At 42.5% G+C, this 15811-nt stretch overlaps 1 protein-coding gene across 1 annotated transcript in view; it reads right to left on the bottom strand.

Annotated features, from left to right (window-relative positions):
* Positions 1–3598: 3598 nt before the first annotated feature.
* The window catches only part of LOC144792001 (uncharacterized), a 71605-nt gene continuing 59392 nt past the window's right edge, over positions 3599–15811 (bottom strand). The window contains exons 10-14 of the mRNA XM_078666867.1: positions 15598–15784; positions 11247–11404; positions 9597–9677; positions 4416–4467; positions 3599–3792 (exon numbers count right to left, since the gene is read on the bottom strand). Coding sequence (XP_078522993.1) covers positions 3725–3792; positions 4416–4467; positions 9597–9677; positions 11247–11404; positions 15598–15784 — 546 coding nt within the window. The 3' untranslated portion in view covers positions 3599–3724. The remainder of the gene's footprint in view (positions 3793–4415; positions 4468–9596; positions 9678–11246; positions 11405–15597; positions 15785–15811) is intronic.

Raw genomic sequence — 15811 nt, forward strand, 5'->3', positions numbered from 1 at the left:
ACAGCATTGTATCATCTACCATTGACATAATAGAACAGGACTTGCTAATATTACAACATGGCCAGTCTCAACTACGTTCTATAATGCTGCTAGGCTGGACATTACGTTTAGGCTACGTGCCATGGCGTCTATCAACACCACGTCATTGTTTACTGTCTTTAACATTACAGATAAACAAATCTCTTTGGCACAAAGGGAGCAGACTATACGGTGCTGAGCATAGAAAAACTGGAAAGATTACCATTAACTGTTTCTGAGAAACCAGTCGTGGAATGGATAATACATGCCACCATCACGATACCAGTGACGATTTTCTAGTTTCAATATTGCTTAAGACACATACCAGCGGGCCTGTATGAAAGGTTGGGTAAAGAGTACATTAAGTCAACCTGGAATTTACCATACACACACAAATGTTGGAGTGGGGGAAAGGAGGTATTTCTTAGTTGAAAAAATTGTAAGAACTCGCTAAGCGGTACACACTTATGTTAAGGTATTAATTTACATGGAGCCTGCGAGGGTTCTTCAAATAGCCTTTCTTGCCACCTGCACGGTTCTCCAGCAACAGTGATAGACCCAGTTTTTAGGCAGCTATCCAATGGTAGCTACATAATGTTGAGTGATCACAGCTGTTGTGGAATGATGCCAGGTATAGCCTATCTCGTTAGTGTGTCAGCCAGGGTCACTTGTTGTATGCAAGTATTGTTTCCTAAAACGAAGACAGATGGGGAGTCGCTGTTATGGCCTTCACTGAATATCTCTTATATATGAATAGATACTTTAAGCAGAATGAAAGCCATTCTTTTGCAAAAAACTGTGCCACTGACCTCGTCCAGAGAAACGTATGATCTGCAAGTCGCAAGGACTTCTGCAGAGATACATGCCCTATTATCAACGAATTGTCCAATACATTTCGCAGAAATGTTAGGTGATATCTTAAACATGTCTGATATGAGTGGTATTGTACATGTATTTAAAACTGTTTTTTGGGACTGTTAGCACCCTTTCAAGCAGTCCTAGGCATTTTTCCAAATTTCATGCACTCTGTCTTCGGCGGCCTGCCTCTTCTTTTGGGACTCGTAGCAGGAATGCTATTTCTGTTTCTTCTGCTCTGATATGGCAAGTCCAGTCACCAGCGATACCCAGACTACCATGGAGGACGCCCTCCTAGCCATGCAGTACCGTGACAGAATTACACAGATTCTTGGCTTGGCTCGTTTAAGAGATCTGAACACCACATGGCTTCTCTCCTTCAGACCAATCTGGCAAGATTGTATCTTACCTGTTCTATGATGCCTGCTTTGCGGAGAAGAATGCATGTTGGATGTTTGTCTTACACTTCCATCAGCACTGCCAACGGATGTTGACGCTTTGCTAGGTCCGGTAACGGCTCATGCATCGTGTTGCCCCCAACGGCTGCCAATCCTGATGACGGCATTCGTGGAGATCTCACCAGCAACTGCAGCTAATGGTGAGGTGCGTGGAACAACAGGCACACAGGTACCATCTGCTGCAAACATTGCTAATGCGGATGGCGCTGACGGCGATGCTTCTCATCTGTGCACAATTGATCTACTTAATAAAGCAGTTCCACTCTCACCTACTGTGGATGACGATTTCTTTGCCAGCCTATACAATTAGATGTTTTCTCCTGACACTGAGAATAACTTTTGAAATCTGCACACAGCGTTCCATGAACTCTAAATTTGGCCTTCACTTTTCATAACAATCCTTCCAAAGCTTTGGAACTTTATTTTTCTACGGCTAATTTTGACTTTTTCCCAAAAACTTCAAACAAAATTATTTATTTTTTTGGCACAAAGTAATCTGCTTAAAGTAGAACTAGTCTTAGAGAACATGAATTCTTTAAATACATCCTAGAGACAATATTTGACCTTGTCCTCAAAACCAAAACAGTATATTATTTCTGCTATGGAATGGTCTTCACCTTTTATTCTGTAACTTAGAGCCATTTCATAAATGTCATTACATGATTCATTCAGTTAGCTTTGCCAACATCATAATTCATGTTTTGAATGACGCCTATAGCTTTTATATGCGTACTGTACAGATGCTCATTTTTCGTGTGCAACCTTTTCAAATGCATTTTTGTGTATTTTGGGTGGGATTGTAAACACATGCTTTAGATATGTTTTAGTGCTTATAATTTAGTAATGTTAAACATAATAAAGTGGAGTGGGTGTTGTATATGAATTTAGGACCCTAGTGTAATTTTCCCGATTCATGCCCATATATAGGCATAAATCACCCTATCCTTATATAGGCATAGAAATCATAACCATATTTAGACTTAGCCTATGCAGTCCAAATACGGCATGGCGAATTCCACTAGTTCCGAAAATCACAATGATTTCTTGGAAAAACCCGCCTTCAGCAGTCAGGGACTTCCCCTTGATTGAATATTGACTTATCCAAGAACTCATGTAGTTTTCAAAGAACTGAGGCTTTGATGACGTTATTATGTCCAACCTTACGTCAAACTAGGCACCTTCAAGGTATAAATAGGCCCACACTGGCCCAGGCAAACACACGGTGATTTGGAGCAGTTCGACAATCTACCTACACGACACAGCTCGCCACAGCAAGTGCCGAAGGAAGCCGACCCTCCAGCAGACGCACTGAGAGAGACGCTGTCTTTTCTCTTGCAGAGAAATCCAGCTCCAGTGTTTCCAAGCTACCATTGCGGGTTGTTGGGAAATCAAGTCCTGAGAGAGAGATACCAGACCTCCTTCATTCTAAAACCAAGGTACAGAGCTGATTAGACCCTTGGAGAATTCTTGGATATATTCTTGGCAAAGAATAATGAAACTCAGCTACACCTCACTTACTTCTTCCCTTGTACTAGATCTAGGTTAGGTACACCGGGGTAGGTGTATTTTAGAAGCACCAGTTGAGTACTTTTAGTCTTTATTTATTAATGTATGTATTCTATGTATTTTATGGCTTAGAAACCATATCATGCTTTTACAGTATTATTATATAATACTCTTCGTACTGTACGCATTGTACTTTGCAACCAATATTACGATTGTAGCAGTTCATTTCTCGTGCATGAGACTGTTCAATAAATACTTTTTATTGAAAACGCCCGTCTCTCTATTTCTCTGCACCTCTGGTGAAACGAAGCATGCACGATTGACTGAGTGAAATAACTATTGTTTCCGCGACTCTAGAGATACATTACTTATTTTTGGGAAACAAAGTTGTCATGTTTATTCAGTTGTCAGAAACTAATCCCATCTTGTTTATTCGAGAACATTTCTAATGACCTCTGAGCTAGCTGGCACTCACAATTAGGTCTAGTATATTCGATAGAGACGTAGTCGACCTCAGTCCTACGTGTAATCTGTAGGATATATTATTTCAATGCGCAGAGCCTATTGGTAATATAGGAACTACACTACACTGCGATCAATATTAAAATTCGAGAAGTGTTCAAGGAGACCTGGGCTGCTGTAGAATTTAAAGAGCTGTCAAAATAGATCTTCTTAGTCCCATTAACTGATGTGCATGATGTACATCACTGGTACTCTTCTAACATGTACTACATCGAATAACAGGAACCACAATACAGGTGATCAAGAAGAAACTTTATTAATCTCCATTGTGAAAGCACCAGCAGCACTGCAGGTGACAACATGAGAGGTCCCTTACGAAGCTTGAGCGCAGCTATTCATGAAGCTCATTGGAGAGCCGGTTGATCTCAGGCATTGACCATTACCAGCTGAGTGGAACGCGTATCTTCCAGGTCTTTTCGCCGTGAGGCAGCACCTATTGAAGTATGGAAAAAAGATGGTCATCAGTAAGGATCAGTTTCTACAATTGCTATATCAAGGCCAATAATATGACTTGTCAGCAGGCGAACTTAGTTCCATATCAAGTTTCCCATATTTATCTCATTGTAACTGAGAACTTTGGTTCAGTGGAGGTGAAGCTGGATTACAGTTTTGAAAGTCATACCCATGCAAGCTAATACTGTCTAATCTCCTCTAGATTATCTATTACCCCCAAAAACATCTGCATGATCTTCACATATTCACTGTTCCCCAGTGATGATCACACGTAACACCTATTACTTAAATCTACTACAAAGAAACCATAGTGAATCCATGGAATGGTTTACTTTAGTGCAGAAGAATTATCCCAATATCCAAGAACCACTGGATTAACCACTACACCCTGGGTTCAGGAGCAGTGTGCTGCTCACTTGGCATTAAGTGCTTCAACACCTCATCAGGGGGTAGTAAGCGCTATATGAATGCAGATACAATACAATAAAGAATCCCACCTTTTACTTCATTGTCTATATACCGTAGTAGAATAGAAGGAGGGCTGTTTGGTAGCTTCGAATAAGCAATAAATTGAAGTGTGTGTACCAGGTTAACATTACTCACGTTTTACATCAAACTGTGGCATCGGGATTCCCGCCTCGCATGCGCCAACCTCCTGTAAAAACAAAATTTAGGCCATCAGCCTGGCAAGTGCACTCCATCACTAGAAGCCAATGAGGGCATTGGAGCCTTGGTGGGTGGGGGAGTCAGACAAGAGGGTGCCTCCATTCAGATTTCATCCACAGCCTTTTAAAAATGAAATGGAGCACTAGAAGAATGACAAATTGTGGTACTCTAGGGAAAGAACATCCCTGGCTGCAATCCATCAAAGGCCATAACCTTTTCCCCAACAATATATTTATATTAAAGATGATTTGCCCATATAGAATGGTCCCTACTATCATATATAAGGTAGCTTCTGCCCATGTTACTTTAAGTTGATTTTTACATAGTCTTTGCTTTCACTATTTTGCAACGTTGTGCTACTTTTTAGCACTGTATCTAAAGGGTTGTGCTATGGTTTACTTTAATAGCTTGTAAAGCACTCCTGAAGCTGCCTCAAAGTCCAAGGAGAATTGTGGCTGTCACTTGAATGGGAGTGACAGTGACAGTGCAGAAGAGGTGGATTGGACAGGAAGGATCCAGAGAAGGTAAGGATCAGGAGAGCAGGAATGAGAGTTGAGCCATGTTTACAGAGAGGTCTTCAACAAAGTGTTCACACCTCCCCCACCAGATATGTGGCAACCATACCACTAAAGGTGGTAGGCTACCTATCCCAATTCGAGATATCTTGAGAGAACAATTCAATGAAAGATTTGAAGGAGCAAGACACTGCAAAGAGAGAATAGTTGCATGTTGACAGCCTTCATCCTGGCATTGAGTTGAGGGCTGAATGAAAGTTTCAAGCCAAATATGATCGCCATGATTTTAGCTTTGAGTGGTGGAGGGAGCAGGTTCTAGATTAGTGATGGAGAACAACACCAGGGCCAGACTGGGAACAGCAGCCAGCCGTGGCAGATTGCTGCTTGACCGGCCCTGGTAGCGGTGAGAGGGTGGGGTTGGTGCTAGTAAGAAGCACCGCTCCAGCTTTTGTTACAGGGGGACGATATTGAGGCACTGCTACAAAACCAGCCCTCAGTGACGAAATCGCCCCCCCCACAGGCACAAAACAGGCCTCCACCCCTCCGGGCCACTTAGCAAATGCCCAGTGCCCGGTGCCTGCTACGGCCAGTCCGGCCCTGAACAACAACCAGGCCTCTGCGAGTCTGAGATAGATTACACTGTAGTTCCCATTGGATCTACACATTACGCCAGCGATGCCCCCTACCTTGCACGCTTCTGTTAAGAAATGCCCATTTAGTGAGCCTGTCCCCCTGCTGCAGACAGCGTCTCCATTTCTATATGGGAGGCATGCGGATGACGGGGGGCTCTCCTGAGGCTCTGCTGAAGGGAGATTGTTTAATGGGCTCATATGTCACATAGTGCTACACTCTAATGATAGAACGGTTCAAGAATACAGCACCCTTTTGCTATGGAACTTACCCTATATAAATATATGCCCCAAATAAAGTACATTTAAAGGGGAGTTAAGTCCAGCTGGTCGTTAATAGTGGCTACTCCAGAGAAAGTAAAAAGGGAGGAAATTCACATATTAAGGCATGTCCTCACCCTCCGCTTCCATCCTTGATGTAGTCACTAAACCTTAACTCCCGCCCGTATTATCTTGTGCTTAAAACATTAAATTAGATCTTGAACATAAAATGTGCCTATTGTTAATTTGTACATTATTGCTATTAATAACAACAAATTGCATTGAGAGTATGTTTGAAAAAGAGGCATTGCAGAGGTACAATGAATTATCTAATACATTATCTCTGACGAAATATTAACCAAACATTCCAATACAGCAACTCCCAAAAGAGAAAAAAACACAGAGAAATAATATCAAAATTCCTAGATCACTGTATTTTCAGAGAATGTTTGGGGTTACCTTGGCTCCTAAATTCTACTTGAGGGTCTTTCTTGAATCTAGCCTAAACTCGGGTGAAACAACAGAAGCTTCGGGCACCGGGGCTCTTTATTTTACAAACTGTGCCCTGGCCATATGGCAAACTTGGATTCTGTTGGCTTATTCACATAAATAAATCACTCAATCATCAGTCAGTCTCTGAATTCATAAGGACACAAGAGCCTCTTCTTCCACATTGCTTATTGCTGACCTTGAGTTAAGAGTTTGAATCCTCACCCATGAATTAGACAAATCACTTTCAGCCTCAAAAACGTTTTTGTAAAGTCGTTTTTTTTTTTGTCCATAAAATGTTTTCACTTAATCCTACCTTACCCATCTCATTTAAAAGGCCTCTTACTAGACTTAAATAGTGGACTACACTATGATCTACAATAGGGGCTTGACCAGCAGCCTCTTCGATCCATCAACCAGTCAACCTGAAGATGTCAGTCACTGGGCAATCAGGAGCAGGGCCTGATCAAGCATGCAAGCATCTCCTCTTCCCATGCCACCCTTTTACCCAACCAACCTTAAACTGTGTACTACCCTGTGGTGATTAGGTGGTCTTGGGAATAGGTTGTGATTAGAATATTTCCGGCTATGCTAGGGAAATAAGTATTTCAAATGCTTTTCTTAACTTGGGGCCATATTTAGAAGCCTTGGGCCTCCGGTGTGTCACTTTTAATATGGAAAAAAGTGACATATCGGCGGCATAGGGGGCTTGCAAATAAGCCCATATGTCAGCTCTCTCAATAGGAGGGATTTGATTCTGGTAGCTCCGGCAATTGACCAGTGGAGGAAGAACACTGGTGTGATAACTTTTGCTTGAGGAACTGTACAAGCACAGAACGCAGAGCGAGAACAATCATAGGAGGTTCTGGAAAATGCAAGCATAGTGAAATGGGTGCAGCACCAGAGAAACAACCAGTGGATGTTATGGCAGTGGCGGCTGCTGCCACTAACACTTGGTGAGGCAGTGCAGGAGGACAATAAAAAAAAATAAGAACGTACCTACCACTCCTGGTCTCCGCCTCAGTGCTTCTCTGCTCCAGCCACCTCGGTGTTCCTCTGCTACCCTCCCTACCCAATCCAGACACTGCTCTTATGCTATTACTCAGCATGAGAGAAGCGCAGGGTTTGGTCTGAGTGGGCTGAAATGCCGCTCAGATAAGGACAAATAGAATGCGCCTCTTCTCCCAACTGGCTATGCAAGACAGCTGGGATGGAGAAATGTAAGTGTGCATGTCAGTTAGGCCTTACTAAGAGGGCTGGCAAAACCGACATACGCACATACAGTGCACCTACCACTCCTCCTTCCTGGGCCTGGCTGCTACTGATGCAAAGCATAGCCTCGCCGCTACCTAGACTCGGCAGCAGCCACTGCAGGTAAGAGGGGTGGGTGTGGGACCCTGTGGTGGGGGGATTTCGACGGATGAGGACGAGGGAATAATAAATAAATAATTAATGTTCCCTCGTCATCGTCTGTCGAAATACCCCCCTACCAGGCCCCACTGCCCACCACTCTAACGTGCAGCAGCCTCGGCTTCTCGGCAAGTTTGGCCGAGAAGGTGAAAAATAAAAATGATAATAAAATAGTTTTATTATAAAAGAAAATGTTCATGTGCTGCCTTTCAGCAGTGGGACGACGCTCCTCCGCTATGAGCTTAGAGACTGCTTCAGTCTCTCCCCAATAGGTCATGAGCCATGCCAAGGCCATAGCATTGAAGGCACAAGAGTTGTCACTCCCAGCACACCATGCTAGCCAGCAAAAGGAGGAAGATGTGGATGCTGAGGATGAGAGCTATGCATCTAAGCATAAGACAGAGGCATGCAATGGACAGAGCTGAGTTAGGTGCTGCAACGTTTAAGATAAAATCTAGGATTTCCATGCCTGAGGATGGAGACCACAGGACAGTTTCTTGATGCAATAGTATGAGTGACAGTTAGAATACATGCCCTTTCATCATGCTCTGTGTGCTACAGTGTTAAAGTAATGGGGGAACATTACCAAACCAGCCTTCCTACAATTTCTTTAGAGTGCTTCGAAGCAGGCTTTCCAGAAGCTGCTGAGGTAGATTTCTAGCTGGCCATCTGTTTAGCCTAAACATCTATGATCCAGTAGGAAAGCAGAGTTGCCAATACACTTGTCCTGCACGACCCTGTTTATTGTCCTGTGGAATAAAATACTGGTGCTCAGAATGTGTAAACCCCTCCTCGCTCTACAGGCTACTATGTATGAAAAAGGTATAACAGATAAAGGTAATTGGGGCAGGGCAATGTAGATGGACCAGTTACTGCAGGGATGTTGAGAAAGGGGATTCCGACTTGACTCAGTCCAAATAGCTTAAAGTTATGCAGGTGATTGGCATGGATGTAATTTAGCAAACTATAACATAGGTTAGAATTAGATTAATTTGTCAGGAATGTGTGATGAAATGTCCCTAAGGTGTAATGAGGATTCCCTCTTTTATTCATTTTATATGCTTACCTGTTAATAGATATGGTAATGATTGTCACTCATGTTATCTATAGAATAGCACATAATTTGGGTATATCTACTTACTTTGGGGGTGGGAGAAGGGAGTCCACATTTGCACCCGAAAATGAGAGATTCTCTGAGACTATTGTCTGATTCCTAATACCCTTCCCCACATGAGCAAAAGTCAATAGGATGGTTGTTACCACAGTAGATTTGGGGAATATGAGAATGACTTTGTTGTCATCAAGTGCAAGCTGGAGCTATCACAATATCTGGAACACATCAGTTCTCAGTTCCACATGGACCAAGGTATGCTCTTTGTTCCATAATGATCAGAGTGCAGCCCTTACTGGTAGATCTATTTCATAGGGTGTAGTCTCTGGTCAGTTAATTGACAGATTCCGGGGTGCTTATGTTATGCCATAACTAAGCACCCTTTCATCTCAAGCCCCAGGTACCGTTCATTCCAGGCCAATGGTCCCCACAGTCACTAAGGTTTGATTTATTGATCCAAGCAGCCTGGGAAATGAAACAGCACTGAAATGGTGGCTAGACCCTTAGTTACAGATGAATGATGCATTGCTTGGGAGATGGGACCACCCTGGAAGACTCCATAACAGCCCATGGTTCTGAGGTTGGCTTCATCAATTATGAGAAGCTCACTGGCCATTCCCTCATGCTGTTTGTCTATGGGGTTCCAGAGATCTAAAGCATACCCCAGTGCCCTGCTGCCCCCTATCTGGGCCGTACCACTCACCTGGCAGGTGGTGACTTCGTCCCAGGGCTTTAGCAGGACATGCTTCACCAGCGGGCCATAGGTTGAGAGGAAGTTTTTGCACTGTTGGGGAAACAAAAACAGGTAGAATGTAACTTTAGTATAGAGACAAATGGAGGAGCCTATATACATAAGAAGCACAAGAGGAGTGCAACATACAGAGCTAAACATGGAGGGACTCAGTGAATAAGTCTAACTGCACACTACAGACTCAGTGAATCTCAGTTGAACAACACTTCACAAGTCTCCTGACCTGGAATCCTTGCTATAGCATGCACATCGTCTGAGCTCCTCAGTCTGGCCTCAAATCCTGGTGTCAGAGTAACATATTCTGACCTACACACCCATCTCAGAGCCCCTTAACCTGACTACACACCCAAATGTTAGAAGATCGTATTCTTACCCACAGAAATCCATCTCAGAGCACTTCAACTTGACCACACAATCAGTATCATAGACTCTTATTGTGACACCCATACACCCTTGTCAATGCCCCACAACCTGTACATACACGCACGGCTCAGAGCTCCTTATCCGGACTACAGTCTACCCATTTTCAAAAACTCCTTAACCTGGCCCACTTTGCCCATCTTTGGGCCCCTTCTTCTAAGGACTCACTAAGAGGCGCTTATTCAAAGTACACTCCCAGGTCTCACTGTAACTAATCCTGAACAAGTCCCCAGTAAATTAGCTAAAGTCTCCATAAGCATTGTCTTTGTTCAGAGGTTTTATTCCCCACTCTCAGGTTCTTCTAGGCAGAAAAATATTGTGGTATCCAAAGACTACAGCGGACACTAACTGTGGACGCGTTTTCCTCAAGTACCAAAACATCTAACTTTGCCATTTTCACCATACTCTTATCTGATCTACATGCAACTTACTTAATTTTCTTCATTGTTCTGATGAAGACTTTGCTAATGCTGATACAAGAGCCAAAACTCATTGTCATTATTATGCACAGATTTGGATGTTGTAGTGTGACTACCAGATTAAATGGAAGGCCACTGTCTATGATGTTCTAACAGAGTTCCATAGAGTTGTCAGACCCACCACCAGAGCACTCCTAGATAAATCTGTTTTATAGCTTTCATATTTCCTCCTTATTTCTTCCTGCACCTGTATTGTTCAGACTTCTTTAGTCAATTTCAGATTTTCAAATTCATGTCTGTGGATATTTCTTGTTGCTTTATATTTGTGTATTATGTACATCTATACATTTATATTTATGTGGAGCATATCACTTCTATTCATGAAAAGTTTTAAAAGTAAATGTATCAGATTTAATTCAGAAAAAGCTTGGTTTTCAAAGTTATTCAGAAGGAATATGTTTTGAATGAACCTATCACACACCATAGTTCTTCTGTGAAAAGCTCATAGATGGCTATAAAATTACACCATTGTCAATGGGAAAATTGAACATGTGTACTATCTGGCCTGCGGTTACAGGATTCCATTTACTCTCTGAATATTCCCCGCAAGAGGTGAAAGTCAAACAAGCATATGGAAAATATGAGTGGCATTCTGTATGTATGAGGAATTATTCCCAAATTGAGTATTCAAGCCATCACTTACCTCCAACAAGCCCATTTCTCTTGAAATACTGAAAGGGATCACATTTGCAACAACACTTACCGTAGTCGAATTGCCAAAGTGTTCCATGCAGAGATCTGCCAGCACCGGGCCAGTGTCTTTCTTGTGCACGTTGTCTGTAAGCAGAGGTTTCACAAAGCTGATGAATGCTTGGCAGAAGATGCATGTCGGACCAACACTTGGAGCAGAAACTGGAGCACCTGGGACAGGAGACATAAGGACCATTCCAAGTGAAAATCCTGTAAAAACAGAAACTGCCCACAAGGCAGGTCCACTCCTTGCAAGTGGCCTCATGAGGATTCACATTGAATAGTATTTTTCCTATATATCCCTTTCTGTCTGTCTGTCTGTCTGTCTGTCTGTCTATCTATCTATCTAATTATCTATCTATCTATCTATCTGTCTGCCTGTCTGTCTGTCTGTCTGTCTGTCTGTCTATCTATCTATCTATCTATCTATCTGTCTATCTATCTATCTATAGATGAAGTATGTGTGTGTGTATTTATGCATGTATTTCTATAGATAGCTAACTAACAATATATAGGTAGATATCTACATAGCTGTGGAACAAACATTTATCGGTAACTATTGACTGACGGTAAGATAGATATGTACATAGCTAATGATAGATAGATAGATGATAGATAGATGATAGATAGATGATAGATAGATAGATAGATAGATAGATAGATAGATAGATAGATAGATAGATAGATAGATAGATAGATAGATAGATAGATAGATAGATAGATAGATAGATAGATAGATAGATAGATATATAAGTTTCTAAACACGCACAAACTCCCGAGGGGGCTCCTGTGTGTAGAATCATCAGATCAACTTACAAAGGAGTTTTTGGGGATAATGAGGTGAGGAAAACAGCCATGATTTCAACTGTTTACGAAAACTGAAAAGGTTTGACTGGCTTTTGAAATGTAATGGAATTTATTCCATACCTGGCAAGTGGTGTGTGCAAAGGTGCGGCCGCCACAAGAGGCTTTCTTTATCCCGGGGACCGAAACTGAAAATGAACCAGCAGATCTCAAACTTCTGTTTGGTTGATACCACCTGAATTGGCTTGCACGATAGACATGTCCTGTGCCATATAAGGCTGTGTGAGCCACACAAAATGCCTTAAATGAGTCCCTTTTCTTTACAGGCAGCCAGCGAAGTTCTAGCAAGGTGTTTGACACTGACTCTTGTTTGGGAAGTTTTTCTTAGAAGGTGAGCAGCTGTGTTTTACAACATCTGAAGCTTTCAGAGGGCCAGTTGTTTGATGCCCATATAGAGGTCATTACAATGATCAATCCTGGAGAGGTCAAGAGCAATGACCACTGATTTTTTGAGGCTGGAAGGGAATGAAAGGCAGCACCTTTCTCAAAGACCTCAGCATCAAGAAACATGAATATGACGGTTTGTTAATTTGTTCTCTAACAGACAATTCTGCATTAAAAAATGACTCCAACATTTCTTACCCTGGAGGCTGGGTCTAGAAGAGGGCCGAGGGACTGCGGCCACCATGAAAGATTCCAGAAGCTAGTATCCTTCCAAAAATGAGAATCTATATTTTTTCTGAGTTTAACTTCAGACAGTTAGTGGACATCCAGTTAACAAAGGCATTTATATTTTTGTTGAATCTGTCGGCAACCTCCTCCATGTTGCTCGAAACTGATACCACAATCTGGGTATGGTCCACATAAGCTACTATGGTGGACCAATAGGAGTGAATCAGCTTAGCTAGCCTTACCATGTAAATGATAAAAGCAATGATCCCTGAGGGACCCCACAGGGGAGGGAGAAGGGCCTCGGTTTAAGCTGGTCAAGTGTCAGAATCTGCTCCCTAAACCTCAGGAAAGATGCCCAAAAATCAAATGCTGAAGCAGTGATTCAGATCATTCTCAGGCTCTCTAACAGAACTGCATGGCTGACCGTATAAAAAGCGGCAGAGAGGTTCAAGAGGACCACCGCAGCTCCACCTAAGTTGTCCTTAATGGATCTGATTTCTTCAGAGACCGCTATCCAAGCTGTCTCTGTACTGTGGCCTGATCTGAAGCCATATTGTGCAATGTCCAGGTTGTTATTTTCCAGGTAGCTAGATAAGATAGTGTTAGTACGTTTTTCCAGAAGCTTAGTGGAATAGGGTAACCGTGAAATTGAATGGAAATTATTTTCCTCCTTAGGATCCAGCAAGGTTTTTTTTTAGCATAAGCAAGATCGAATCCTTTTTCCACTCTGATGGAAAATTCGCTGTCGTAATTATTATGTTCATCAAAGTTGGTAACGCTGGGGCAAGACTATTCGCGACACCAGTCACTAACTTAGGGGGGCAGGGATCGGAAGGAGCTCCTCACTTAACATGGCCTATCACCTCCATCACTTGGCTATTGGTCAAGAGTAGAAACTTACACAGATAGAAAGATAAAAACAAATCTATAAGTCACCAAGAATCCAAAGTTTTGTTTGCTAATGCACCCAGTTCTAACTAAAGGCGACCATCTCAAGGGTAAGGTTAGCAGTTATGTGAACCTTAATAAAAGAAATATGTAATATCGACAATCACGCTGTGTTAATCTTCACTCAGAGTGACGGTCCCAGTAACAGTAACACTCCAATATATAACTAGGGTAGTTATGCTGAGTACTTGAACCACTTCCTTCTAATGCCTCCTTAATCTTAAAAAAAGATATTCACCAAAATCTTTTGATATCTTCAAGGCTTGGGATTTCAGCATGTCACTGGCAAACAAATATTTTGGACAATAGTAACAAATCTCAACATCTTCAAAATGAGTGCTATGTTTTTTATTCGAGAAATAGGTTGGGGTGTTTTAAACAGAAAGGCTTCTTGAAACACTGTGTGTAAACACTAGGGAGGAGAAAGAAACTGAATAGTGTAGCCTTTTAGAAAGAACTGAAGACACTGGAGGAAAGAAAAAAATATGATCTGAGAGGGCAAAGAAAGGTTCTCGGTTTTAAGGATATGAAGGATCATTTTAGAGCACGCAGTGGTGGTGAAGCTTAAAGTGCAGAGCATACAATGTAGTGCAGACAAAAAGTTTCTTATAGTTGTGATCCTATTGTGGAAATACATGGCAAAGTAGTTAGCCAAGATGTTAAGATGATGGATAAGGTTATGGTGGTCTGTGGAGGATGATTAGCAGGGAGGGAAAAGAATGTGTTGACTGTGTGGGACAAATGCGTTATTAGGATCCAAAGATATATAATTAAGAATTGATAGCACCTTGGCATCATCAAGGCCAGCACCAATGGTGTTAAGCGCAGATTTGTACAAGTCAGGAGGATGAACACAGGTGAGTGTATTTCTCCACTTACAAAAGCAGGTGCAAATCATGGTACGTGGAAGGAAAATACAGGGGGACATCAATGATTAAGGATGAGGTGGATCAGGTGAACATTAGAAGTGACTTTCGATATTGGGGGTGGAGGGCAGAGTGATTTCTGAAGTTTGTTTAGTGTTTTGAACCACCTACAAACAAAACCTTGTCAGCCAGTGACTAGTTATATCGGAAGAACATAGCAGTCCAGGCTACTAGTTCAGTAGACAGTTGTAGGTTCCAACTTGCTGAGGAGTCACTGGAGACAAGAAAATAATGAATGTCAAGCAGATATTAGAGAACCTGCCTTGCATGAACGAGGACCATCTATACAAGAGGCTACTAGTTCTTGACATCATGAGAACATCTTTTTCCCAGAGCAGGCATTGGACTCCACCACCTATCGCATCCAACTGGAGGCCCGAGAGGAGAACACTCATCTAGAGGCAAAGATTACAGACCAAGATGGTAGTCCTGGATCCTTATCAGATCATCTATTCCTAGAAGAAGGGATCCGAGGTCAGGCTACCAATCAAAGAGCCTTATTAAAGCCAGAATAAGAGATCAGACATCATCTGGGAAGCCCCAGGTTCATATGAAAAGCACCCTTCAACCTACAAGAGAAGGAAACAGAGACTATGGAGGCAGCAGTGATGTTGAAGCAAGTACCTACAACCTAAACAGCTGGGGAAAAGTTAGGAGCTAGCTGTCTTGGATTCATATGAGCCTCTTCCCCAGGTGAAGAGAGCAGAGGCCAGGTAGACAGTCCTAAAGAGAACCCTATCCACCAGAAGAGACATCAGACACAGGCTTGCAGTGAAAACCCCATAAGAGCACCCATTCTCAGCGACAGTCAGCAGATGTCAACGTGATAGCTAAACGTCCATGAGAATGCGCTTGCTCTCTCGTAAATGGCCTATCTCTGGAGATCAGGCTCCATAGGTGAAATGCACAATGATGTGTGAAGCTCAGCACTCAATGGGTCTTACTTATCACTTTAGGGTCTAGGTATGACATAGCACCTCGAAATGCTGGAGGAAGCCCATCTCATGGCCTTACCCTCACTGTAATCCAACTCTTGGCCCTTACACATCTCAATCTGTGTGCAGATGTCTTTCGGGCTATCCCCATTCTTCACAGCTTCTACAAGGTCATCCTTGTTGTTCTCCTTCATGGTTGTGCAGATTTCAGAGATACTTTCATCAACCTCATCACACATGGAATCAACAGCTCCGTTGACCGTGTCCTATAGAAACAAAAGATGTGGTAAACA

Source organism: Lissotriton helveticus, chromosome 11 (assembly GCF_964261635.1).
Source record: "Lissotriton helveticus chromosome 11, aLisHel1.1, whole genome shotgun sequence".
Lineage (NCBI taxonomy): Eukaryota > Metazoa > Chordata > Amphibia > Caudata > Salamandridae > Lissotriton > Lissotriton helveticus.